At 40.0% G+C, this 26,941-nt stretch overlaps 1 protein-coding gene across 6 annotated transcripts in view; it reads left to right on the top strand.

Annotated features, from left to right (window-relative positions):
- The window catches only part of AKAP7 (A-kinase anchoring protein 7), a 150,160-nt gene that overhangs the window by 93,459 nt on the left and 29,760 nt on the right, over nt 1–26,941 (top strand). For 2 of the 6 annotated variants that reach the window (XM_040449187.1, XM_040449188.1), the window contains exon 8: nt 16,812–16,880. The exons of 2 other annotated variants lie outside the window; for them this stretch is intronic. In XM_040449187.1, the coding sequence (XP_040305121.1) occupies nt 16,812–16,880 (69 nt within the window). Of the gene's footprint in view, nt 1–13,737; nt 14,211–16,811; nt 16,881–26,941 lie in introns of those variants that run through there. 2 more of the 6 variants (XM_040449191.1, XM_040449192.1) reach the window with 2 other exon arrangements.

The following is a 26,941-nucleotide window of genomic DNA, read 5'->3' as shown; positions in this document are numbered from 1 at the left end:
TATGTTGCAACAGACTGAATGCAGAATCAGACCTGAGGATAAAGCTGTCTTTGATTATGCCAGACATTAAGGAAAATTGCAGAAATGTAAATGAATGCTGTTCTTCTCACTGTAAAAACTTTTAATTAAAAATACAGTTGTTTTTCATAAAAAGACTCATAATGATAATATTTAAGATATTTTGAGGGGCACCTGGGTGGCTCAGTTGGTTAAGCGTCTGACTTTGGCTCAGGTCATGATCTCATGGTTCGTGAGTTTGAGCCCCACGTTGGGCTCTGTGCTGACAACTCAGAGCCTGGAGCCTGCTTGTGATTCTGTGTCTCCTCCTCTCTCTGCCCCTTCCCTGCTTATGCTCTGTCTCTCTCTGTCTCTCAATAATAAATAAACATTTAACAAAATTTTTAAAAAAGATATTTTGAAATAAAAAATTTTGAAAAAATTCTGTTTTCATTTCAAATACAGAAAATACTGATAAATAATCACCCACATGAGCAAAAGCTCTTTGAGTGGGAAGGAAGATGGGGAGATTGTCAGTAATTTTTAAGAGTGTAAAGTGGTCCTGAAGCCAATACGTTTAAGAATTGCTGCTTCAGTTCATGGTCCAAGAAAACCATGAAAAAACTTAAGCCTCAGACAACTCTCCAACCTTAACTTTGATCAATATTTCCAACCTTTTCTTCCAACAAATTAATTTGGATGGCTACCTAGCTATCGAATTTTTTCCTCCATTCCTTTTTAATTTCCATTTAAGCATTCTGTGATAAAAATGTATCAAGAACGAAAATATCCCAGAGTGCCAGTACCGTGTCTATATGAATGCCTCATTTAAAAATCATTCTTATGTGATGCTGACACTGTATAATATAGAATGTCCATTTTGCTGTGGGCAGGCCCAAAAAGTTTGTCTTGTTTTCTTTTGCACAGGCTGACAGGGAAGATGATTTAGAAAATTTCATCTCTACTTAGACCAATTAAGATGCGTGTATTTCGAGTATGTTAGGAGAGGGAGAAGTGAAAAGACAGTTTATCATCTGAGGAAACTGTGCATTTTTTCCACTTGAAAACTTAGCAGTTGGAAATTTTCTCCGTTGAAAATTATCAAGTAAATTAATAAGAGCTGAGTACAGAGTATTTAATCATTTAATTTCTGACACAGAAATGAGTGACCGTATAATTTATCATTTAAATGTTCCCTTGTAAGTGTACTAGGCTGGGATAAAAAAAGAAAGCCAAGACTGTCCAGATTTAACTGGAACTGAGTCATTCTGCCTAGAAAGCAGAATGCTCCTGAAAAAAGCAGAACCTTTAACATAGTAAAATTTCTCAAATGCCCATGTTATTCCTTTTTGTAATCTAATTGTCCTCTTCTCAAATATTTCTTTGATGAAACATGTCTTCTAAAAAGAAAGCATTTGAAATTTTATGGTTATATGCCCTTAGTAAAAATGAAAAGCAACTGATCATTAGAACGCTCGGCTTATTTCCTTACATTTGCTTGAGTTAGAGGAAGACAGGGATTAAGTAACTGAAAAAAAAATGAATCTTTGTGATGGCTCACTGTATTTTAACTGATTTATCAGCTATTAATCTGGATGCTAACACAAAGTGGCAGCTGTGGCTCAGGCTATTTTGAAAATGAAACCATCTGTTGGCCTGGTTTCAAACCTTATGATTTATATCAGATGCCGTAGGAACCCTGCGTATTAAAGGAGCAGTGCTCTGTGGTAAATGTAACGATCTGACAAATTAAACATTAATGCTAGAATGATACAAGAGTAACTTATGTTGTTTTATGATTTATTTGCAGAGCCTTTGATTTTAAGTGTATTTTAGCAAATATGAAAGTAAATATTGAATTTCAAATAAAAAGAAAAAAGCTACATGAATGATATTGGGGTGCAGAGTCTGTGATCAAAGATATTAAGATGTGTAGTAAACTAGTGTTAGGAGACCTTTCCAGTTGCCGAAAGTTATGGCTAACTAGCCCATCGCATTGCCTAATTGCCTCTGAATACTCTTTTTCATCACATTAATTAACGCTCTAAAGGTGCTTAGCATAGTGCCTGACATATAATGTAAAAATGTTAGTTATTGATATTAATAGCCATACTAGTCATATTAGAATACTTACAGTAACAGTGTTCTTACTGTTCTAACATCAGAACATCCATTTCAGGTTATTATAGATTTGCATTATTCTTAATGCTTTCCTTAAATTGGCCTGTGATTAACATCGGTGCATTTAAAAAATAAAAATGCATAGATATATATCAGGTGTTTTAACTTATGTATTTGTGTAATATTTTATATTGCATATATACTTATATATAATATATATATATATATAAGTACAATGCGAGGATAAAAACTTCACTGTGTTTTTTCCTGGCTCTGGGAAACACAACAAAGTTGTCGGTCTATCTTCTTTAATGTCACGTTGTTAAAAAAAAAAAAAAAGCAATTTGATAATGTGATGCAATCACAGGAGACAAATATGTAAAACTCATGAAGTTCATGCCCCTTTCAGCGAAGCACTAAGGAATTCCAGAGGATGCAGAATAGTGGAGAGGCCGAGTATGTGCTATGCGGTGGCTGACCCAGAAGTTCTGAGAGGCAGGCAGACCTTGTTGTAATGGCCACTGCTACTTCCCAGCGAGGCAACCGTGCATGCATTACTTACTGACCCTAAACCCATCTATAACATGGGGTTAATAATGATGGTTGCCTCATGAGGATGTTGTGAGGACTGAATGAGATAATGCGTGAAAGGCACTTAGCATCGTGCCTGACGCATACTCAGTGCTCACTCACTTGTGCCCATCATTATTGCTGTGTTTATGACAAAGTATGTGTACAATTCTTAAACCCAGGACAGAGAAGGAAGAGTTAGTATAAGGGGAAAAAGGGGGCACCTGGGTGGCGCAGTCGGTTAAGCATCCGACTTCAGCCGGGTCACGATCTCGCGGTCCGTGAGTTCGAGCCCCGCGTCGGGCTCTGGGCTGATGGCTCGGAGCCTGGAGCCTGTTTCCGATTCTGTGTCTCCCTCTGTCTCTACCCCTGCCCCGTTCATGCTCTGTCTCTCTCTGTCCCAAAAATAAATAAACGTTGAAAAAAAAAAGGGGGAAAAAGTCATTTTCTTTCTTTTTTCTTTTTAAAATTTTCTTGGATGTTTATTTTGGGGAGAGAGACAGAGCAGGAGTGGGGGAGGGGCAGAGAGCGACGGAGACACAGAATCCGAAGGAGGCTCCAGGCTCTGAGCCGTCAGCACAGAGCCCGATGTGGGGCTCGAACCCACAAACTGTGAGTGAATCGTGACCCGAGTTGAAGTTGGATGCTTCACCAACTGAGCCACACGGGCACCCCAAAAGTCATTTTCTTTTTAATCTTTACTGGGAATATACTATTTTAGGAATTAGGAACAACTGTGGACTCTAAAAGATTGATTGTTAAACACTAGGACAAATGTGTTAAGGGATTTGTTAAATGTCTTTACTGACCATCTTTTAAGGGGGAAGAGAGAGTACCATTTGTGGATCATATAACCCGGAGGCCTGAGGGACTTCATGAAGTTTCTTCCATCGTTACAATTCACAAATTCTTTGTTTTGTGTTAAGCTGTTGTACTTTAGTTTTTGCCAGAGCTACATTTTGATGTCATTGTATCTGGTTAATTGAAAGACAATAATATTCTCATTGTCCAGCTCTGCCTGAAAATCCAGTTCCACCATATTCTTCTTCTGTTTTAGATTCACTCTTAAAATAGGAATCGGAATAGGGACCATGACCCTAGTGAGTAAATGGCCCGTGGCTGCCACACTACTGTTAAAGTGATATTGGGACTCAGCTGTTTGGCCTGAGCTATCCGGCTTACCTCCCTCGGGGCATTTGAAGAGCTGCTTGCTGTGCATATAAACACATTTTGTTGTATTTTACTTGTGCAATTTGTTGAACAGATAGTTATGGAACCTACTAAGTGCCAAGAATTATGTTGTGTATTAAATATCAAAGGTGGGCCAACACAGCCTCTGCTCTGAGCCAAGTCATGCAAACAATTACAATTTAAAGTGATAACGACTGCCTGAAGTTAATGGGAAGCCACCGAGTGTGCTCGTAATTCAGCCTGGGATTGTCGGGGAAGGCTGCACAGAAGAGGGCAGGTCTGAGCTGCAGCGAGAGCATGTGGGAAGGACAAGTGAAAGGGAGGGTGTTTTCCAGGCTGAGTAACTTCCTGAGGAGGGTTAGTAATGCATTCTGCACGTGAATTCCCTACCCTTCAGATCTTATCTTAATTCAGATCTTATTTTGTAGGGGATGGGAGCCTTCAAAAATTTGGAGTTCAGAGTAACATGCTCAGATTTGTGCTTTAGAAAGTCCGGTCTACCAGTAGCACAAAAGCTGGATATGACAGAACAGGAGACTCAATCAGCAAGATGATTAGGAGACTAGGGTGGTAGCCTAGGGAGGTCCTAACGATCGTCTGCAGTGAGCAGATTTGCAGCAGAGACAGAGAAGGAGGGGTCCATTGTAGATCTAGGCAGGCGGGAGAATCACTCTTTTCAGGTTTACAGCAGATCATCGTAGGGATGGGTCTAGGATGGCTCTCCGATTTGGGGTTTGACAGCTGGGTTGACGGCAGTGCCCTACACCAATGTAGGGGATAAAAGACAAACAGATTTTGGTGACAAGAAGATGAGTTTGATTTTAGACATATTAAAACACCTGTGGCCCAGTCAAGGGACACATCCCAGAGGGAGGTCTGGGACACGGAGGACGATCTATCCAAGAGATAGATTTGGGATTCAGTGGCATTAAGTTGGCAGTTAAAGCTGTGGGTATGAATGAAGTAGCTGGGGTTACCTGGGAAACCTGGGACTTCAGACTAGTTTTGTAGCTAGTTACCTGAGATAACTATTGTAGAGGAAGGAAGGAGATCTAAAATCAAGAGCTAAAATAAAAGGTGGTAGAAATTGGTTAAACAAATATGACAGATCTGTTTATTGTTTCTTCTTGGTCTATAGGGTCTGGACAGCAATGGCATAAAGATGCCCCTTCACTATGCAAATTTGCTTCTCTTTTTTTTAATTTTTAAAAAAACATGTTTTAAAGTCTACTTATTTTTAGAGAGAGAGAGAGAGACGGGGCGGGGAGAGAGAGCAAGTGGGGAAGGGGCAGAGAGAGGGAAGGAGAGAGGGAGAATCCCAAGCAGGCTCTGCATCACCAGTGCAGAACCTGATTCAGGGCTCAAACTCAAGAACCGTGAGATCATGACTGAGCCAAAGTCAGACACTTAACTGACTGAGCCACCCAGGCGCCCCTCAAGTTTGCTTCTTTTACAGAGAAACTTGTTCTGGTAAAAACAGGGATCATGAGGGTTAAAGAAACTGAGTATACTCATTTCTCTTTATGAAGATTAAATTCTGTTTTTTTTTTCATTAACCCATAAAGATCCTTTACTATTTTATATGACTTGAAAATATTTTATATGAAATTCCTAGAACACGTAACAGTGGCTGAGAGAACAACATTTTGTCAATTCATTCATTGTGGTTCTATTTGATCTTCTACTGATGAGGATATTCAAGTGAATATTTTGTCTTGCTTCTGATTATGAGTAAAGGAAACTGAATTTGATAATCATAACTTTTGTATTTCATACCAGGGATTCATAGCTGCCAAAAATATTTTCATTGCTGACAGCTCTGATCAAAGCAAAAGCTTTTATTTAAGAAGTCAATCTTAGCACAATAAGGTTTAGGAGAAAGTTAATATTTTTGATACTTGTTCTCCAACTATGCATTCAGCAAGAATTCAGTATGTAAGTGTGGCATATATTCATCCATATATGATCGTTTTATTTATTTATTTTTGAAGAAGAGAGAGCACATGAGCAGGGGAGGGGTAGAGAGAGAGAGAGAGAGAGAGAGAGGGAGACACAGAATCTGAAGCAGGCTCCAGGCTCTGAGCTGTCAGCACAGAGCCCGACACGGGGCTTGAACTCACGAACTGTGAGATCATGACCTGAGCCAAAGTCGGGTGCTTAACCGACTGAGCCACCCAGGCTCCCCCATTTTTGTTTTTTTGTTTGTTTGTTTTGTGTTTTGGGGGGGGGTATATATTTTACTAGCATGGCACTCTTTTTCAATGATTTACTTTTTAGGGCTTTTTCCTGTTTTTGCTAGGCAAAATTATTTATCAACCCTTTCAATAACTTTAGTAATTATTGGGGTGCCTGGGGTAAGCATCCCTCTTTGGCTCAGGTCATGATCTCAGGGTTCCTGAGATCGAGCCCCACATCAGGCTCTGTACTGACAGCTTGGAGCCTGGAGCCTGCTTCAGATTCTGTGTCTCCCTCTCTTTCTGTTCCTCCCCACTCGCACTCTGTCTCTCTCTCTCTCAAAAATAAATACGGATTAAAATTTTTTTTTAGTAACTTTACTAATTATAATTGACCAATAGCAGACACTAGTGCTTTGCCTGTTATTGGCCCATTTTCTTCCCCTTCTTCCCTGTTGGCAGAGCCCCACTTTCCCTGGATGGTGGTGAACTTCAGAGCACATGGGCCTGGCTTTAGTCCTGCTGATGACTGGGTCCATTCTTCTTGCCAGTGATTAGTTTAGGAAGTGGCCTGTGACCCAATTCTGATCTGTGAGGGGAAGTCTACTTGAGACCTCAGAGAATAGTTTTGCTTGTCTGTTTGTTTGTTTGCTGAGACCTAGAGATTCTAAGGGAAGAGAACGTCATTTTTTTATCGGGAATTGTTGGTTATACATGTGATGTCAGGACTTAGCAGCCACCTTAACCATGGGGACACTAGATGACTACAAGCATGTGTACTGTGTATGGAGGACTGGAAAAGTGACTCTTGATGATCTTGTTAAATTACTGAATTACCAACCCTAAGGCAACTCCATCTCTGATTCTAGGAGATAATGAGTTTCTTTACTTTTTAACCATTTGAATCAAGAGGTTTTTGTTACTTGCAGCTGAATGCATTCAATACATATTGGATATGAAATAAGAGATGTATTAACGGAAAATGTTGGGGTTCAGGATTGAATGGTCAAGAAAGAATTCTTGAGACATTTTTGGTGCAAAAGGTGTTTTTTTTTAAGTTTTTATTTATTTTTGAGAGAGAGAGAGAGAGTACACGGGTGTATGCATGTGCAACAGGGGAGGGACAGAGAAAGAGAGAGGGAATGAGAGAATCCCAAGCAGGCTGCATCCTGTCAGCACAGAGCCAGATGCGAGGTTCCATCTCACAAACCATGAGATAATGACCTGAGCCAAAATCAGGAGTCAGACGCTTAACCAAGACTGAGCCATCCAGGAGTCCCCCAAAAGGTGGTTTTATTAAAGCACGGGGACAGGATCCATGGGCAGAAAGATCTGCACTGGGATTGTAAGGCGCTATTGATTATATACTTTTTAGTTGTGAGGGGCAGAGATAAAGGAAGTTTCCAAAAGGATGTTAAAGAAGACTTACAGGTTCCTGGAGGCCTGGCTAAAGTCAAGCTAAGGCTGCTTTTTGCCTGTAGCAAAGCATTAACATTAAGGCAGTTGTGAGTTCCTTGAGGACTGTTGCTCTGCCTGTTTCAAGTACTTGTCAGTAGGCTGCAAGGTGTGAGGACATTTAATATTATCTACATTTCTTTTGCTTTTGTTGTCCACATCATCAATATTTTAGTTTTATGGGTACTTAAACTTTTTATTTTTAAGTTTGTTAATTTATTTAAGCATCCAACATGGGGCTCGAACTCAAGACCCCAGGGTTGAGAGTTGCTTGCTCTTTCAACTTAGCCAGCCAGGGGCCCCAATTTTATGGGTACTTAAACAACAGTTATCAAATGCTGTTAGAAGTGTCTAAAAACAGAGTGAATACTGACATAGTGTATCAGATGAATGTTACCCTGGGCCACGGTAGATCATGACAGATCCCGAGACCTGCCAAAACCAATCTTGATTTAACTGCCTTTCATCTAGTAGAAGTGGATTTTCTTTTTATTATTTTGTGGATTTACTTTCATTCTTCCCTATCGATTTCACTGCTATTACAGAAAAAAAAAAAACTTTAATAACAATGCATTGAGTTATGAAAGCACCTTTTATTTGAAGTCTTCAAATCCTTTATATAGCAGGGAATGTAACTGCTCAAGGTCAACTGGGGGAGCACGTTCAGAGCTAAATGCAGACTGAGGATATTCCATAGAAAGGATAAGTAGCACCTGCGAAAAAAAACCCAGTAAATTAGAAACTAAAACCAAATTTTTGTTTACATTGTTAAATTGCAAATAAAATCTATTCATTTGGGTCCTCTTGGCTTTTTTAAAATACATTTTTTTCTTGCTGTGAAGGGTGTTGCTTTCTCTCCGAAAGCCTTAGGGCATTAAAGGATTAAAAGCAGTTGAATAAGAAAGCAGATAATACAAATACTGGCCAGCAGATTAAATGTATTCTTCGCTTTTCCTTTTTTTTCTTTTTGTTTAAAAAACAAGTTTTGACATCCAGTCATTGAACTTGTCCTTGAGTTAAGTAACTCATGTCAGTTTTTGTGAGTTTGTTGTTAATGCCTGAAAAGAAGGACAGACTGTAAAAACGGGACTGGACAGCAGCTAACCAGAATAGATGACCTGTTACCGGCCTTCATTCTTACTGCATTTCCTTAATAAAACTGTCCAATGGGATTTACCACAATGCAAGTGCCCCCCCGCTCCCTCTGGCTCATGTGTACAGATTTCTGCCTCCTACTCTATTTGGCCTGGCCGTGGCCTTCTCTCTCACTTACTTTGGTTGTACCCCTTGTTTCAAAAGTTAACTTCACCTCAAGAGCCAATGTGATTATCATATTAGCCATACTAAGTGTTTAATAAATAGTGGCTGGAATCAAATTGAATTGAGCACATGAGCAGGGGAGGGGCAGCGAGAGAGGGAGATACAGAATCCAAAAGCAGTCTCCAGGCTCTGAGCTGTCAGCACAGAGCCCCACGTGGGGCTCGAACCCACGAACCGTGAGATCATGACCTGAGTGGAAGTCGGATGCTTAACTGACTGAGCCATCCAGGCACCCCAACCCAATTTATTTCTTACCAGTTAAGAAAGGGCCTCAACTACATACATTGTTTAAAGTTAGGCCACACACATAGAAAAGTACAGCATAATAAGCATGGAGGAGGCATTTGAAAATCAGCACTAAATCGGCCCGCAGCAGCCGAGATTTGACCATGATTCTTCCGGATTGGTAAAGGAGAAGGACTTCTTCTCTAACTCTGGTTATCTGCTTGCCTCCTCCCCTTTCCTAAGTGCACATACGCTGTATATGGTACATTATGTTTTTCTGCTTGTGTTTTAAAAAAGCATATTTTCTCTTCAATTACATACTGAAATTCTATAGCATATGGCAATTGCAAATTCAACTACCTATAACTTTCAGTTTTAGAGAAAAACAACTAAAACACTGGAAAGAGAAAGAAAAAGTCTTTGTTGAAAATAGGACTAACATGGGAGTAAAAATATATTCTTGGCCCCCAAATTTCACAGTTAGATCAAGATTCTTTTGTCTGCTAATTAAAGACAGGACTTTACCAGTGAGATTAACAAGTAATCCTTAAAGTTCTTCAGTTATAACTTTTTCAGCCTCTCTTCCGTGTAGACCAGACATTCGTCAGAACCACTTTCAAAGATCAGTATTTAATCATGTAGCTTCGGAACCTTGCCCTTTGGTCACAAAATGGCTGCAAGGATGTCGCAGCGGCTAAAGAGTAGAGGAATATCTGTTGGGTCTGGGTGACATATGCTTTGTGGATTGATTCTTGAGAATTGAAATTTGGTTTTCCAGGAACATAGAAAAACAGAATACAATATTGATATGTCCATCCAACCTTTGTAAGACCCAGATTAATAGTTTTTATCTTTTGGCACCCTGGTATCAACATAAAAAACTGGAATATGTTCCAAAAGATCCCAATTTTTATGAGTTGTGTTTTCATGAATCGTCAAGCATTTCTTGAACTTACGTACATTTTTGCTGAAACTGTGACATTTCTTGGCATTAACAGTTTCCATAAGTGTGCCACCTGCTGTGTAATGAAATCTTCCTGAAGTGTTTCTTTGTGCCTAAAGGAATGTCTCCTAATGCTTGGTTCCAGAGTTTGGAGGGATGAAGCATTCCCCCCCACCCCCAACCTTTACACTTCACAATTTAATGCCCTCTTTCTCTTTTCTCTTTGCAATAAAGGAATATATGCTTTTTCTTTTCTTTCTCATGTGTTTCTGTAAGTTGTCAAACTCAGCTTTCCTTTAACTAATGAATTGGAGGTTTCAAAAGAGGTGGGATCTGTAAAGTTTTATAGATTCAGAATCTTATAGTGAGATTTGCTCGAGTCCAACTTTTATATAGTGAGGTTGCACAGAAATCCAATATACATGTTTTCCAATGGAAAATAATGCCAACCAGTGATACAGAGAATAGAGCTGGTCACAGTTAAGAATTATCTTTTCACATTAGAGACAATATTGTCAGAGCTTATATTTCACAGCACGTGGAGAAGAGGCGGCTGCCACCCCTCATACTGTTTCGTTTCCTCCCTACTGGTTTAGCGGTTAGAACAAGAATCCAAACAACTATAGCAGGCAGAGAACTGTCCTAACCATGATTTGTTCAAGCCAGGCCTGTGAGCAAAGGTTATAGCTTTAAAGTTAGGAACGTGACACCATATCAGATATTTTTTTCTCCTTGAGGCTAATTTCTTTTTGTAGATCTCTCTGTATTACTGAAAAGAGTCTGTTAGCCCTCTAATAGAACGCCGTTAATATTCTCAGGGATTACTCGTGACTGGTATAAGTTGCTATTTTTCCTGGAAGGTGAGTGCTTTCAGGGGCCATTCTGGTATCTCTGCGCTCTGGATAGATCATCTCTTCACAGCGTGACAGGTGGTAGAACTAGGCTCCAGCTCCAATAAGCGATCTGCCTTAGAAGAAGATTGTATTACTCTTGCCCCATTAATAGAGGGATTTCCTGACAAGACATGAGGAACCAAGACATTTAAACATACTACCACTGAGCTTGGCTAAATAGCTATTTTGCTGCACATTATTCTGAAATTGTAGTGAGCTGCCTCGTAAGGTATATACCTGATAACCACACACAAATTGCGCTTAATGATACAGAGTTCTGGGGAGAGCTGCTCAGGGTCTGTGTAGCCAGACACGTTGAGTTCAGATCCCATTATGGTCCCATATTCTCTAAGAGATTTTGGCCTAGTTATTTTTCAGAGCTCAGCTTTTCCATCTGTAAGAAGGGGATAGTAATACTCCCTACTTCACAGGACTGTGGAAGGGATGAAATGAATGGGTAAATGTAAAACACTTAGCAAGGGCCTGGCATATAGCGAGTGTCCAGGATATCTTAGTGTTTGTTCTTGTTCAGCCTACTACTTGGTTGTTTTTGTGACACAGGGAAGGGCGAGGAGGGGCTTATATCTTCTACAATTCAAGTCAGTTACATACTGTTGTATTCCCAAACAATTGGGTAGGTGATGGCTACTCTCTGGGTCCTTCTGTATGGTAGCTATTCACATTTGAGGAGGGGCATATGATGGTGGGGAAGAAAGTCAGCTTTTTCACCAGTATTCCTAACATATGTATGGTTGTGTTTCAAACAAATGAACAAGCAAACATCTGAACACATGAATGTGTCCATGATTTCGAGTTGAAAATTTGAGTATATGGAAACTCTTTGGAAATCTATAGTAGTGAAATTAGATTTAATTGTATAATTAACGAATCATATTTATTATAAAAAAAAAAAACAGCAAAGAATGCAATATGAAGACCATTCCTGGAAATCCTGGGCTAAGAGTAGCCTTAGCCTATGGTATGAAACTAGAGCTTTCCAGAATGGAGAGACACCTTAGTGATAGGAAACCAGACTCCATCTGCTCTGTGAGTTTAAATGTGCTAATTATTTACACAATTAAAACCAATTTTAAAAATTCCTGTCTTGGATTTTTCAATTGTTTTCTAGGCTTTTATTATGGTTGATTCACTCTTAATGCTTATGAAAAAAATCTCTAATATATATATTTCCCCCTGAGATTGCAGAATATTCTGAGGTAAATACTGTTACTTAGGTAATGACACACTTTATATATTTTATTCTTTTTTTAAATTTGTTGTTAATGTTTTAATTATTATTTTTTTTTTTTTTTGAGAGAGAGAGAGAGCGAGCGAGCAGTGGGCAGAGGAAGGGCAGAGGGAGAGGGAGACACAGAATCTGAAGCAGGCTCCGGGCTCTGAGCTGTCAGCACAGAGCCCGATGCGGGGCTCGAACCCACGGAGTGAGAGATCATGACCTGAGCTGAAGTCGGACCCTTAACCAACTGACCCACCCAGGCGCCCCTATTTTATTCTTCATTGCATGTTGTTAGAAGTAGTACCAATAGGAATGGATTAATAAAGTAGAGTCAGTGTGGGGTTCATCACAGAGTATTCTCCCCTGAATGCTGCATTTGAGTGAGGGGGCTTTTTGGTTGGAGTCCACATATGTAAGCAGTAACTTAAGATGGCAGCCAGCAGGGCAGGAAATTGGAAGAGGTGGAGGAGAGACTGCAGGCTGGTGCTAGAAAGACTGAGGTGCAAATAGATATAGTAGATATAGTACCCTATCTGTTCTCTGCTTCTTCCCTTCCTCCCACGCACTTAACTACAAATGAAAACTTTATAATAAACTTACCTGATTTGCAGATCTCACAGAGGAAGATATCCAAAACTCTGACAACAGGTCAGAATTTCCTCACTGTTCATACCTGACAGACCTGGGATTCAAAGCTCTGGCTTTCTACTTCTAAAGGTTTTATGGCTACAGCAACGTTGGTGATTAGGGAATGTCAGGACTCACTCATTTTTTTCAATGAAGAGTGTTCACTACAGATCTTTCTTTAATGCACAAAGTAGTATTTCACATAAAAAATTGACAGGTTTTATTTTTCCAAACTGTGCACTCTTTTTGTTTGGAGGAGTGTGAAAGCAGATATCCTGCATTCAGAGACATGGGGGGTTTTCATGATCATCCCGAGCCCTCTCTTTCCACCTCCTGGTAAATGGAGGTATGTGCCTTGCCAGGAAGTAGAGCAGGAAAGCAGGGATTTGCATGGTATTTCTGGCACTAAGAACAGCCTTTTATTCCTGTAGTGTCATACAGTAAGGCTGTTCCCTACTCGAGGGAACAGATTTGGAGCTGTTACTTGAAATTGGTTATCTCATGTCATGAAGTTCAAAACTAGTCGTGCTGTCCCCGAATTTGCTTACCCACCTCGTGATCTTTTTCTCAGTGATGCTTCTAGGTTTGGGGAATTTTCTGGGCTATTGAATATTTGATGCTCTGTTTTCAAAACTCATAATGTTGATTTCCTGCCTTAATGGAAAAACAAAGCTGTATTTCAGAAGGCAGATGTTTAAAAGAAAACGCTGTCAAGTGCAGGCAACCATTGGTATCTTATTTTACCCCCATTTTCCCTGTCATTTCTCCAGTTTGTGCAGTTTGTGGGGTAGTTAGTGGTACTTCATTCAAGTTGGGTTTTCAGTGTTGTGCAATGTCAGGTTCCTTATTCATAAAACAAAGAAACAAAAATCTCCTGGGGATAAAAGAAAGCTCTTCCTCCTTAAATAGCAGACAGAAAGTGAAGGGATTGGGTTGTTGTTGTTGTTGTTTTTTTTTTTTTTTTTTTTTGTCTTTGCATTTCTCTGTGTAATTACTCTGTGTGCAGGAGAGAGGACGACTCGGCGTGGTTTGTCCTTGATTATCTTTCTTAAAGACACGGTTACGCAGACAGCGCTGGTGGCTCTCATCTAAGGCTGGGCAGCTGGGAGCTCTCAGTTGTGTGAGAATCGGGGGGAGCATATGGCCCCTTGCTTCACTGAACGCGGGTCCCGGTCCCGGAGCAGCCGCCTCTGGCTGGGGACCGGGAGGTGGAGCCTGCCTGCTCACCGCCGCAGCGACTTGCCTTCTGCTTTCTCTCTGCCGGCTGTGCATTGGCTCTCCGTGCCACGCGTGCCGTTCCTCGGAGTGGAATAGGCAGGGCGTGCTCGCAGACCGCGGTCCAAACTGCAGTTTCTATTCGGGGGACCCAGGGAGAAGAGCGCCGGGAAGGGAAGACAGCACCAGTGCCATGGGTCAGCTTTGCTGCTTTCCTTTCCCAAGAGAGGAGGCAAAAATCAGTAAGTGTGGTGACTGTGCCGTGCAGAATCCCGAGTGCCTGTGTTGTGTGGTTGTCTTCTAGTGGTAGTTTGGGTTTTTTTTGTTTTTTTTTTCTTATGGGAAAGGTAACAGAATAACTGTGGTTTTTCAAGTGCGTTTCTGAAAAGGGTGGGTAGGTATGGAGTTGATAATTAACTGACAAAAGTACATTTACAAATGGCTACGTTAAAAATACAAAATAGTGAAAACTCCTTTTTTATTTTCGGCGGTTCGATGAATCCCACAGCTCATTCTCATCACACTATCTAGAGTCAGAGTTGAGTTTTGACTTTTTTTAAATCACTGCCTTGTGATTCTATATATTTGTATGAGCCAGACTTCATTTTTCTTATCTGAAATTGGGATATTTTGGGAGCGGTGCTCGGTAACAGCAGACAGAGAAGTAAAGCTGGGTCTAAAATGACGTATATTACACATTTGCCGCTATTTCCCCGTGTCCTCCGCTTTGTTCTCCGTGGAGGGGGATTCAGGTGTAACTGGGAGGCCACTCCAAGCAAGTGATGCGGCTTTGCTTCCCAGCAAGAACCTCACGAATGTTTTTAAGCCAGTGTCAGGCAGATTCAACATCTGCTTACGGTTTAGAAAACAGAACTTAAAGTGATGACACTTGCATAGTTGCTTTTTCCTCACTGGGTTGTGCATACTCCCTTACGTTTTGGCTTACTTAGTGTGCTGAATAGGATTTGGCTTACACTAGTTGCCCCCCCAGTACTGAATTTGTAGTTCTATTTGTGGTCATACTTACCAAATTTGCAGCCGTATTTCTGTCACACCAGTGCTTTGCTTAAATAGATTTAAGTAAGTCTATAGAATCTCCTGATATCTGGTTCAGATACTCAAAGGTCCACATCTGGCTTATATGTCCTGCTGCTTTTTCTGGAAACCAGCCAGGGACAGGTTTTGAAAAAAAAATTAATATGCATCCTGTACCTGTTCACTTGAGAAATAAGCCTGTTTTTACAAGAAATCTTCTGGGACTGCTTTGGAATAAATGTTGGGAGACTTTGGAGCATTTGATTATTAACAAGAGCCAATAGGTGTGCTGCAAATTTTACCTGTGAGAATGACATCGTATGGTACCTGTTAAAAACCCGAGATGAGGGGTGCCTGGGTGGCGCAGTCGGTTAAGCGTCCGACTTCAGCCAGGTCACGATCTCGCGGTCCGTGGGTTCGAGCCCCGCGTCAGGCTCTGGGCTGATGGCTCAGAGCCTGGAGCCTGTTTCCGATTCTGTGTCTCCCTCTCTCTCTGCCCCTCCCCCGTTCATGCTCTGTCTCTCTCTATCCCACAAATAAATAAAAACGTTGAAAAAAAAATTTTTTTAAACCCGAGATGAGTCTACAACAGAATTGTTCATTTTTTAACAATGAGCACTGGCATTAGTGTGACAGCCTGAAACTTTCCAGGTAGTTGTCAGAATGATTTATTTGTAGTTCGCAAGGGTTATGGTTGATTGACTGATTGCTTAAACAGCACCCGCATCTGAAACACTGTGATGTGGACAGATGTAGGGACAGTGAATTCTCCCCTATCCTTCTTTACCTTTCCCCACTTCCTATTCCACTGCTCCACATTTTCCCTCGACACCTGCTTTCCTTCTATTTGGTTTCTCTTCTTCCCCCTGGGTAAGCAGTCTTCTTGGTGCTAACAGAAGTCAACTTTCACCTCATTTGGTCTTGTCTGTCTCTTGCATCTGGAATTGTGGGGTGCAGAGTCTTGTATTTTATGTAAGTGCTTAATGTAGCTTGATAGGAAGTGGTATATACTGCTTTGGGGGGTTACTTCCTCAACTTCCAAAATTATAAAAAGAAAATGAGGACAGGACACTGTCTGAAGTGAAGTTCTAGTTCAGAAGTGCAGATTACGTCTGGGATCAATGCATTTGCACCCCTTTTCTCTGCTCTGCCCTCACCGCTGCTGCTGACCTTTTGCCCCCCCCCCCCACCATTCTTGCAGTTGTCTTTGATTTTGACATTGCTTCACTGTTTTTTCTCCTCACGATCTGCTCCACACTCCATCATCACACATCCCATCAGCTGTTTTCTGATGCCATGTTTAATTTGTCTGCTACAGGATGGTCTAAAGAGAAGCTTCTCTGCCAGGCACTGCTGTGCTGCTGGTAACACATGTCTAACAGTACTTACGAAGGGGACTTGGAAAAAAAAAAGTGTTTTAGAGAATTCATTAGCCAGCATGCCTCAAGAAACAAGTAAATTAGCACTAACTGTAGATAGCCAGTCCATAAGTTGTGTTGATAACATGTAAAAGAATCCTCAATAGACATTTGGGAGGGCCCATCATTTTTCTGATTGTATAGTAACCTCCTGGGTCTTAATCATCCTTGTGTCCCCACCTAGTAGCCTTGTTAGCCTGCGCTGAGCCAACAAACTCAGTGGGGACCTACTAGGGACACAGCACAAAAATGCAAATGCCCACATCCTTCAGTTCTGCTGTAAAGGATGATGGCTCTGGAATATACCTCCTTAGGGCAGCTCAAATTATGGAGAATTGAACGAGGTCTTGGTGAAAGTTTAAATTTGTGGATGTCATTCTCAAAACACAGGTGAGTTGGAAAGCCCGTCCTCTACCGTCCTGCAGAGGTACAGAAAGGATATACCCAGCTGGCCAAGTGGTAAGATTCAAATGACCCCCTTCCCCCTCCCACTGCTGCTTTAGCCTGCTTTTACCCTTGGTGGTGGTGGTGCATAAAAAGTATTCCCATTTAATTTGTTTGTTGGGGCGCCTGGGTGGCGCAGTCGGTTAAGCGTCCGACTTCAGCCAGGTCACGATCTCGCGGTCCGTGAGTTCGAGCCCCGCGTCAGGCTCTGGGCTGATGGCTCGGAGCCTGGAGCCTGTTTCCGAGTCTGTGTCTCCCTCTCTCTCTGCCCCTCCCCCGTTCATGCTCTGTCTCTCTCTGTCCCAAAAATAAATAAACGTTAAAAAAAAAAAAAGAAAATTAAAAAAAAAATAATTTGTTTGTTAGTGCTATTTTAATCTATTGATAGCAAACAAAATGATTGTTTAATCAACTAGTTGTGCAGGGACCTAAGTTTGTGTGGAGTTAACTGTGTACATAGTCAGAAATCTTGGTAATGGGGTGAATAGTCAAGTACGGTAGAACCCAAAATGGTTTATTTTTCAATTAATGCAGCACAAAGCAACTACACCCTTTTTGTTTAAATCCCAGCAATGAACATTTTCTTAAACTGTATACTTTTGGGCCATAATGAATAGCATGTACTGATAATAAATGCATGCTTCTTACAAGACTAACAAATGCATTCATTGCAAGACCAATTCTTTCTGTTGCTATACAGGAACATACTTAACATTAAACATACTGTAGATATTGTAGGATGAACAGATGTTGTATATACTCTCAATCTAGTAGTTTTTGCTGAATTCTTATAATAACTCCTGTTTCCTCTGAATTGCCTAGTTTCTCATAGTGAGTTTCCTGAAGGGGATGTCCATGAATAGGAATGTTATTGTACAGCCTTACTGACCACTGTACTTTATAATCTCATTAAGTAGACTTCAAAGGAAAACTTAATAACTAAAGGCAGACACTTCCGTAACTAATTAGAAAACACTCTACTTGCTCTTTCCCTATTGCAGATTTTCCCATTTTGAATACATTGATTTTATGTAGAATGAAATAGATGTATGTTCAAAGATGAACCATACTGCCTCATAAGCTAGTAGTCACTGTCACTGGAGGTATTCAACATAGGATGAGAAGCCATTCTAGGAATGTTGTGAAGGGTGAACAGAAGAGCTAATAACTGGATATATTGGCAACTTGGTTACTTTGTAACCCTGATATTCTGTGATACTGAAAATAAAACAGTATGTATTTCAACAAGACACATTTTAATTTTACAAGTATGTGTCTTTTTACTGTGGTATAATTGACCTAAAATATTATATTAATTAATTTCATGTGTACAACATTGTGATTCGACATGTGTATACATTGGTGACTGATAATTATAGTCTGTTGCCGTACAAAGTTAATACCATATGTATTCCCCATGCTGTATATTATATTTCCTTGACTTATTTATATCATAGCTGGAATTTGGTACCTCTTGTTACCCTTCACCCATTTCACTTCCCTATTCCTTCCCCTCTGGCAATCACCAGTCTGTTCTCTGTTATCTATGAGTCTGGGTTTTGTTTTGTTTGTTTTAGCTTCCACATATAAGTAAAATCATGCAATATTTCTCTTTCTCTGTCTGGCTTATTTCACATGGCATAATACCCTCATGTTGTTGTAACATGGTTATCTTTCGTTCTTTTTTTGTGGCTGAGTAGTAGTCTGGTATTGTGTGTGTGTGTGTGTGTGTGTGTGTGTGTGTGTGTGTGTGTATTCCACATCTTCTTTATCCATTCATCTCAATGGATATTTAGGTTGTTTCCAAATCTTGGCTATTATAAATAATATTGCAATGAATATAAGTGTGCATGTATGTTTTCAAAATTAGTGATTTTGTTTATTTTGATAGATAACCAAAAGTGAAATTTCTGGATCATAGGGTAGTTCTATTTTTTAATTTTTTGAGGAACTTTCTATTGTTTTCCATAGTGGCTGCACCAACTTACATTCCCACCAACTGTGCATGAGAATTCCTTTTTCTCCACATCCTCACCTACACTAGTTATTTCTTGTCTTTTTGATAATAGCCATGTTGGCAGGTGTGAGGTGGTATCTCATTGTGGTTTTGATTTGCATTCCCCTGATGATGAGTGATGTTGAGCATCTTTCATGTATCTGTTGACCATCTGTATGTCTTCCTTGGAAAAATGTCTATTCAGATCCTCTGCCCATTTTTGTTAAATTTTTTTTTTAACGTTTATTTATTTTTGAGACACAGAGAGACAGAGCATGAATGGGGGAGGGGCAGAGAGAGAGGGAGACACAGAATGGGAAGCAGGCTCCAGGCTCTGAGCCATCAGCCCAGAGCCCGACGCGGGGCTCGAACTCACGGACCGTGAGATCATGACCTGAGCTGAAGTCGGCCGCTTAACCGACTGAGCCACCCAGGCGCCCCCCTCTGCCCATTTTTAAATCAGATCTTGTTGTTGCCATTGAGTTGTCTGAGTTCTTTATATATTTTGGATATTAGCCTCTATGGGATATATAATTAGCAGAGGTCTTCTCCTATTTAATAGATTGCTTTTAATTTTGTTAATGGTTTACTTCACTGTTCAGGAGTTTTTTTGTTTGTTTGTTTGTTTTTGTTTTTTTCCCCAGAAGCTTTTTAAGTTTGGTGTAGTTCCACTTGTTTATTTTTGTTTTTATTTCCCTTGCCTTTGGAGACAGATCTAAAACCAAATCTTTAAGACACTTGTCAAGGAGCTTACCACCTGTCTTTTCTTCTAGGAGTTTTATGGTTTTAGGTCTCACATTCAAGTCTAATCCTTGAGCTAATTTTTATATAGTGGTTCAGTTCCTTTCTTTTGCCTTTAGCTGCCCAGTTTTTTAACACCATTTATTGGTGATACTGTCCTTTCTGCATTATAGGCTCTTGTCTCCTTTGTCATATACTGATTGACTTTGTTTGCATGGGTTTATTTCCATTCTGTTCTGTTAATCTATGTATCTGCTTTTATGCCAATATCATACTGTTTTGGTCACTATAGTTTTGTAGTATAGTTTGAAATCAGGGAGTGTGATACCTCTAACTTTATTCTTTTGTCCTAAGATTGCTTTGGCTATTTGTGGTCTTTTATGGTTCTAACAGTCATTAGAAGTATTTGTTCTGGTTTGTGAAAAATGCCATTGGAATTTTGATAGGGATTTCATTGAATCTGTAGATTGCTTTGGGTATTTGGGCATTTTAACAATATTAATTCTTCCAGTGTATGAGTGTGGCATATCTTTAAATTCATTTGTGTCTTCTTTAGTTTTTTCATCAATGACTTACAGTTTTCACTGTACAGGTCGGTCTTTCACCTTTTTGATTAAGTTTATTTTTAGATATTTTTTGATGGAATTATGAATGAGATTTTTGTCTTGATTTCTCTTTCTGATAGTTTGTTATTAGTGTATAGAAATGCAACAGATTTTTGTATTTTATTTTATTTAAAGTTCATTTATTTATTTGGAGAGACAGAGAGAAAGAGAGAGAGAGAGAGAGAGAGAGAGAGAGAGAACACAAACAGGGAAGGGGCAGAGAAAGAGGGAGAGAGAAAGGATTCCAAGCATTCTCAGTGCAGAGCCTGACACAGAGCTTAAACTCACTAATCATGAGATCATGACCTGAGCCAAAACCAAGAGTCAGACATTTAACCAACCGAGCCACCCAGGCCCCCCAGATTTTTGTATTTTAATTTTGTGTACTGCAACTTTATTGAATTCATTTATTAGTTTTAATAATGTTGGGGAGAATTTTAAGGGTTTTCTCTATAAAATGTCATGTCATCTGCAAATAGTGACAATTTTACTTTTTTCTTACCAGTTTGGATACCATTTATTGCTTTGTCTTGTCTGATTGCTTTGGCTAGGACTTGCAACACTGTGCTGAATAAAAGTGGGGGAAGTTGGCATCCTAGTCTTGTTTCTGGTCTTAAAGACTGTAGGTTTGTCATGTATATAACCTATATTATGTCAAGGTACATTTCTTCTATGCCCATTGAGTTTTTATCATAAATGGATGTTGAATTTTGTCAAATGCTTTTCCTGCATCTACTGAGATGATCATACCATTTTTACCTTTCATTTTGTTAATGTCACATTGATTGATGTTGAACTATCCATGCATCCCTGAAATAAATCTGACTTAATGATGGTATATTATCCTTTTAATGGATTTGTGAATTGGTTTGTTAATACTCTGTTGAGGATTTTTGCATCTATGTTCATCAGGGGTATTGGCCTGTAATTTTCTGTTTTTATGGTGTTCTTGCCTGGCTTTGGCCTCAGGGTAATGGCAGCCTCATAAAATCAGTTTGCAAGCATTCCTTTCTCCTCAGTTTTTTGGAAGAATTTGAGAAGAGTAGGTATTAAATCTTCTTTGAATGTTTGGTAGAATTCACCAGTGAAGCCATCCAGCCCTAACCCTTTTTTGTTGGGAGGTTATATGTTTTAACAGTGCATATGGGGCGCCTGGGTGGCTCAGTTGGTTAAGTGTCCAACTTCGGCTCAGGTCACTATCTCACGGTTCGTGAGTTCGAGTCCCGCCTCAGGCTCTGTGCTGACAGCTCAGAGCCTGGAGCCTGCTTCTGATTCTGTGTTTCCCTCTCTCTCTGTCCCTCCCGCACTCACAGTCTTGTCCCTCTCTGTCTCTCAAAAATGAATAAACGTTAAAAATATTAAAAAAAAAACACAAGAAAACAGTGAATACATATTTTGCTTTTATATATGAAATATTTCTCAATATAGTTTTTCTGTTTGGCATGAATTACCAGGATAGTATTTGTTTCATACATGTGAGCCAGATTTCAAGATAGTTTGTTTCTGATGATTTGGAATTTGATGATATTACATTAATATTTAATGAGGTAAACAGTGTTCATTTCATGTCTTGGAATACTTATATTTTTGAGCCTTAATTGCCAGCGTGGATGTTGTTCAGTGACACTAAGGGAAGTCTGTATTTAGACTTTCCAAAATCTCTGGACGGCTTCCTAGAAACCTTACAGGCTTATCTTTTGCTCTTCTTCTTTGCACTGAGATGCACCAACTTTGAGGTTATGTTTCGTGTGTGTATTCCACCGCCTCACAGATTTAAAGTACCACGTATTCAGGGCCCCTGTCACATACCTCTCTTCATAGCCCCTGAGGTTAACATAGTGTGTTACCCAGAGGAGGCATGTTCTAAATGTTTTAATGACAAGAATGATACACATTTCCTGTTACGAGTCTGAGAAAACTTGAGTATAAATCAGTCTGTCAGAGTACAGAATTTGAAATGACGCTGGTTAATGCTATAACCTATAAAGAACTTGGTTACTGAATGTGCTAGAAGCATTTTAATATGGTCTCACTTAGATGGCACAGCATGTGTCCCAGGAAATGTGTGATAGGGAGCCTCCCATCCGTGGACAACAACATTCATTTTCCTTCCTTGCCTGTAGAAATGTTTTGTACACAGGGACACAGCAAAGCTCTGCTTCTGCTGTTGCCTATTGAAAACATATGGCCCGTCCCTTGGTGTGAAATTTTTCCTGTAGAAAGAGCACAGGACTGGGAGTAAGGAGATGTGGGCGAGAACTTCAGCTCTGCTACCAACATCCTGTCTGACACTGGGGATGTTACTAACCTCTCTGGACCCCACTTCCTCATATTTAGGAAGGGGTTGAACTACCATGGTCTTGAAAGTTTATTCAGCTTCTCCCCATTTGTCCTGTAGAACTAAGAGGCCAGGAAATACATAGTATAGATAGAATACAGTTCTTTCTTCTTCCCACTCTTCCACACTCCTCCTTCTCCTCTTTCTCCTTCTCCTCCTCCTTCTTGTCCACTCCCCCCCTCCCTCTTCTTTTTCACGTATTGAATGCTTTCTGTGTCAGGTACTACATGAGGATCATTTGGAAAACTGCTTATGAAGTGAAACCATTGAAAACTAAATGCTTCCAAAGCGTCCCAGTTGAGAGTGGACGTGGCTCAAAGCCAGGAGTTCGGAGGAGTTCTCTGTCACAGTCCTCTAGGGGTGCGTGGGGCCACAAGCTGGGAGGAGGCTGGGACTCCAGGAAGTTCAGTATCCTCTGCCCCCTTTCTGAAGCAGCGAAGCACAGAGAAGCCAGTGGTGCTCTGTGTAACCTGAGACTACACTTTGAATAAGATCCCTGTGGGTAATATTGTGGTAACACCTGTAATGTTGTGTGATCTAAAGAATTTAACCATAGTCACTAAAGACTAGATTTTTCTTTTCCTTTGCTAAATAATGTATACCCAAGAGATTTATGTTTCTAAAATTAAGTATAGGAACATTAGTGCAAATTCTCATAGTTACTATTCCTGTCTTAACTCCCTGATTCCCTTTGCTAATGCATTGGCTATAGAGGAACTATATTTCTTTTTGTTGCTGTTCTCAGACCATTTTTACAGTTTCCCTGGATCGTCTGATCAAATACTGAATAATTTTCATTGGGAGCACAAAGGTTGTAGAATTTTTTTCCAGCCTCTAGTGCAGTCACTGGCTGCTGTGAGCTCTACCCAGATGCCCTGTCGAGCAATGTGATGTGACCTGTCCCTGTGTCTTCTTTCCTGGGTGAGGGCCATGTGAAGAAGGAGTGGAGAATCTGATGAACATAAAGGTTTTGGCTAATGGAAGAAAGCTTCCTGTATTACCCCTTCCTGGGGCATTTGCATTTTAACGAGGCTTATTATCCCAAGGGCTCTTGGGAAGTATTTGTAGTAAAATAATGAAATAAATTAAGCAGCAGTAATGACTTAGTTCAAAATAATCTCTAGTGGAGGAATTTTGGGCAACCAGTAAAACTCTTTCAGGGCATCTGATAAATCACTTTCTGTAGATAATTGCCTTCTTGTTAATTAACTTGGTCCTAATATGTAAGTCTTTGAGCTTTCATCCACAGATTTTTGAAAAGAAACTTAGAAGAGCGCTAAAACTCAGTGCTGAAAGCGAGGGATTTTGGAGACAGACTCAGCTTACATCTTTGGTTCTAATATTTACTATATAACTTCTCTAAGCCTCTGTACTCTTATCTTAAATATCTACTTATTATGGGAATTAAATAAGCTAATGTCTGTAAAATGCTTGACACTGTGATGGGCATGTAATAGACCCAGTCAATATAATTGTAGTCATCTTAAAAATCAGCTTGGCAGAACTATGGTTTTATTTCTGTCATCCCCAGAAGGGGAAAAAGGGGTCTTACAAATTCCAGACCTTGAATTATTAAGTAGACTTTGTGTAGCATTTTTTCCTTTGAGGCCCTCCCTCCCCTTCTCCCGGGGGTCTGTCTGGCAGGATGCCTTACTTCCCTAACCTAGGAGAGACATGTGGTTCAGGCAGAGCTAACTGAGGGTCTTCCCTAAGATATGATAGAGGGTCTATCTTCTTTTTGGGTTGTGCATGGAAAGAATGTAAACGTAAGACTGCTGGTTGATAGGGAGTCAGTGGGAGTCTTCCTGAGAATGAAACCAGCACAGAAAGGAGACCAGAGAAGGAGAGAGAAAGAGTCAATCCTGATGATACTATCTGAACCTCTGAGTTCAGCCATGATGAAGACCTTCTTTATTATGTAAAGCAGTAAATCCTCCCCTTTTTCTTTGCTTAAACTGGCTTAAGTTTTTGTCACCTGCAACCAGAAGGCTTCAGATACTATTACAGAGGACACTCGGTATCTGTAAGAGTAGGACCCTTTCTGGAACAAATATTTACAAACCTGTCAAAGAAGTGAAACGTCTCAAAAAAAAAAAAAAGTGAAAACTCTGATTTCTTCTGAACCTTCATGTTCCATTTTGGTGGCAATGAAATTTAGCTTTAAGTGAGAACTGTTTTAAGGAGGTATTCCGTGCACTTTAACTAGTATTGTTGAGCACCATACATTTGGAAAGCTCTGAGCCAGGTGTCATGCAAGGTGCGGTGATGATGACACACAGTCCCTATTGTTGGAGGACTTCTTTTTAATTTACCATGACTTTTTAAAAAGAGATGTGTTGTTTCCCAGTGTTTATTATGCCCTGAGCGGAAAAGCCAAGATGAAAGATCTTGGTGTTCTCAGTGGAATGAACAAAGCCACACCCCTTCCATAGCAGGGAAGTTACACGGCTACGTGAGCCAAGTCCAGCAAGAGTGAGTTAATTACCACTGAGAGTGGAAGTTGCCTCAGACTCCCATCACAGGTAGTGGTTACAGCCTGACGCAGGCAAACCCCGTTTCTACAACAAACAGTTTAGCAAATAAAGTTTCCTACAGCAAACACTTATAATGTCAAAGATACAAGTTAACAGAACCCAGAACTATTGAAAGCAACCTTTCCATTGTACAGTCACGTTCTTTGTCCTTGGCAAGTAGGCATAGACAAGAACTGAACTCTGTGATGAAAATATAAAGAACAAGTATAGTTTTAACCTAAAAGTCTGTGGTAAACTAGGATATACATCATACTAATTTTACCAAAGGCTGAGTCAAAGGTATGTGAGGTTTATAATTTTCTGTTTCTACACACTGCCCCCAAAACTTGTGAGTTTATTCAAGGACATTTGTAAGCCCAAGATATATATACAGAAAAATTACAGTGCCTGAGAGAAAGTGTTGTGAAAACAGGATGCTTGGAGTAGATAGAGAGGTTTCACATTCCCAAGAGAGACAGAGCTCACCTAGTTGGTAATGCTGATGGGAGAGGGAAGAAGGAATCTGATGGAAAAGGGTGACCTACTTTTTTACATGTTTCCACAGCCCCTCCCCTCACCTCCCCTTTGTCTTTGTGGTTAGAATGTTGGTGTTGGCATTTGCCACGTAAGTCAATTTGATGTCTCACATCTGACTGTTGGAGCAAAAAATAAAATTAACACTTTCTAAGCATTTAAAAGATTCAGCTCAAGTTAGCTGTGAAGCTCAGCTTTTTCAGAGTTTTCATTGATGTTTATGATAGCTAATAAAATGGCAGCAGATGATCTGTTAGTCTAAGACTTTCTATGTAGGTCTATAGCCGTCAGACCTTATTTAGAATTCTGACAAGCGGGAGTGTGTCCCGTGGAGGGAGGCCAGGATGGTGAGCCTGGAAACCACATCATCAGAGGAAGGCTGAGAGGGGCGCCTGGGTGGCTCAGTAGGTTAAGCGTCCGACTTCGGCTCAGGGGATGATCTCACAGCTCATGATTTCGAGCCCCCCGTCAGGCTCAGTGCTGGCAGCTCAGAGCCTGGAGCCTGCCTCAGATCCTGGGTCCTCCTCTCTCTCTGCCCCTCCCCCACTCATGCTCTGTCTCTCAAAAATAAATAAACATTCAAAAAAATTTAAAAAAGAAGGCTGAGGGATTATGGCTGCTGAACTAGGAGGAAATAAGGCAGATGAATTAGTTGTCTTGAAATATTTGGAGGACGTTTTAACATGGAAGGGAAAGAAGAGTTATTCTGTACGGTTCCGGTGGGGCAGAATTAGGACAGTGAGTGTGAGTTTTTACACATTGTCTTTTGGTGATTTTAGATATATAAAACCCAGTAGTATGTTAATTATGTTTGTAATAATTCTTGTTTTAAATAATGAAGATACTGAAATGGAGTCCTAAAGCAGAGAGAAATTATCATAGTCAAATTTACATTAATAATTCTTAATTTTAAGCCACCTTAAATGGAGGACAAAAGTTTTTATGAAAAAAAAAGTGTGCCTGTCTATTTTTTATTTTATAATAACCATTAAACAACTATTTTAAACTAATTTCTTTAGAATCAACAACTTTGCTTTAAAACAGAAAGGTAATATACAACTGGGCTCTTGTCTAGGTATCCTGTTGTACTTATGCACCACATTAAATGTTGATCGTTGAATTCGGTAGTAACAATGGGAATTGGTACCAATAAACCCTAGAGATAACAAGCTCAGGTGTGTTGCCTATTGTCTTTATAATTTCATAATTTATGAAAATATTTTTCCAAATTTAGGTTTATTTAAATTAATTTTCCTAATATGGGTATAGTAAATTTAAGGTAACAATTCAATGTGATGCTATTTGTATACTGTATAGTATACACTAATCTTCTCTATAAAATTAAATTT

The sequence above is a fragment of the Herpailurus yagouaroundi genome, unplaced genomic scaffold (genome assembly GCF_014898765.1).
Source record: "Herpailurus yagouaroundi ecotype Mexico unplaced genomic scaffold, PumYag 198, whole genome shotgun sequence".
Lineage (NCBI taxonomy): Eukaryota > Metazoa > Chordata > Mammalia > Carnivora > Felidae > Herpailurus > Herpailurus yagouaroundi.
Note: the sequence above shows the minus strand (reverse complement) of the source record. Positions and strands in the feature narration are given on the sequence as shown.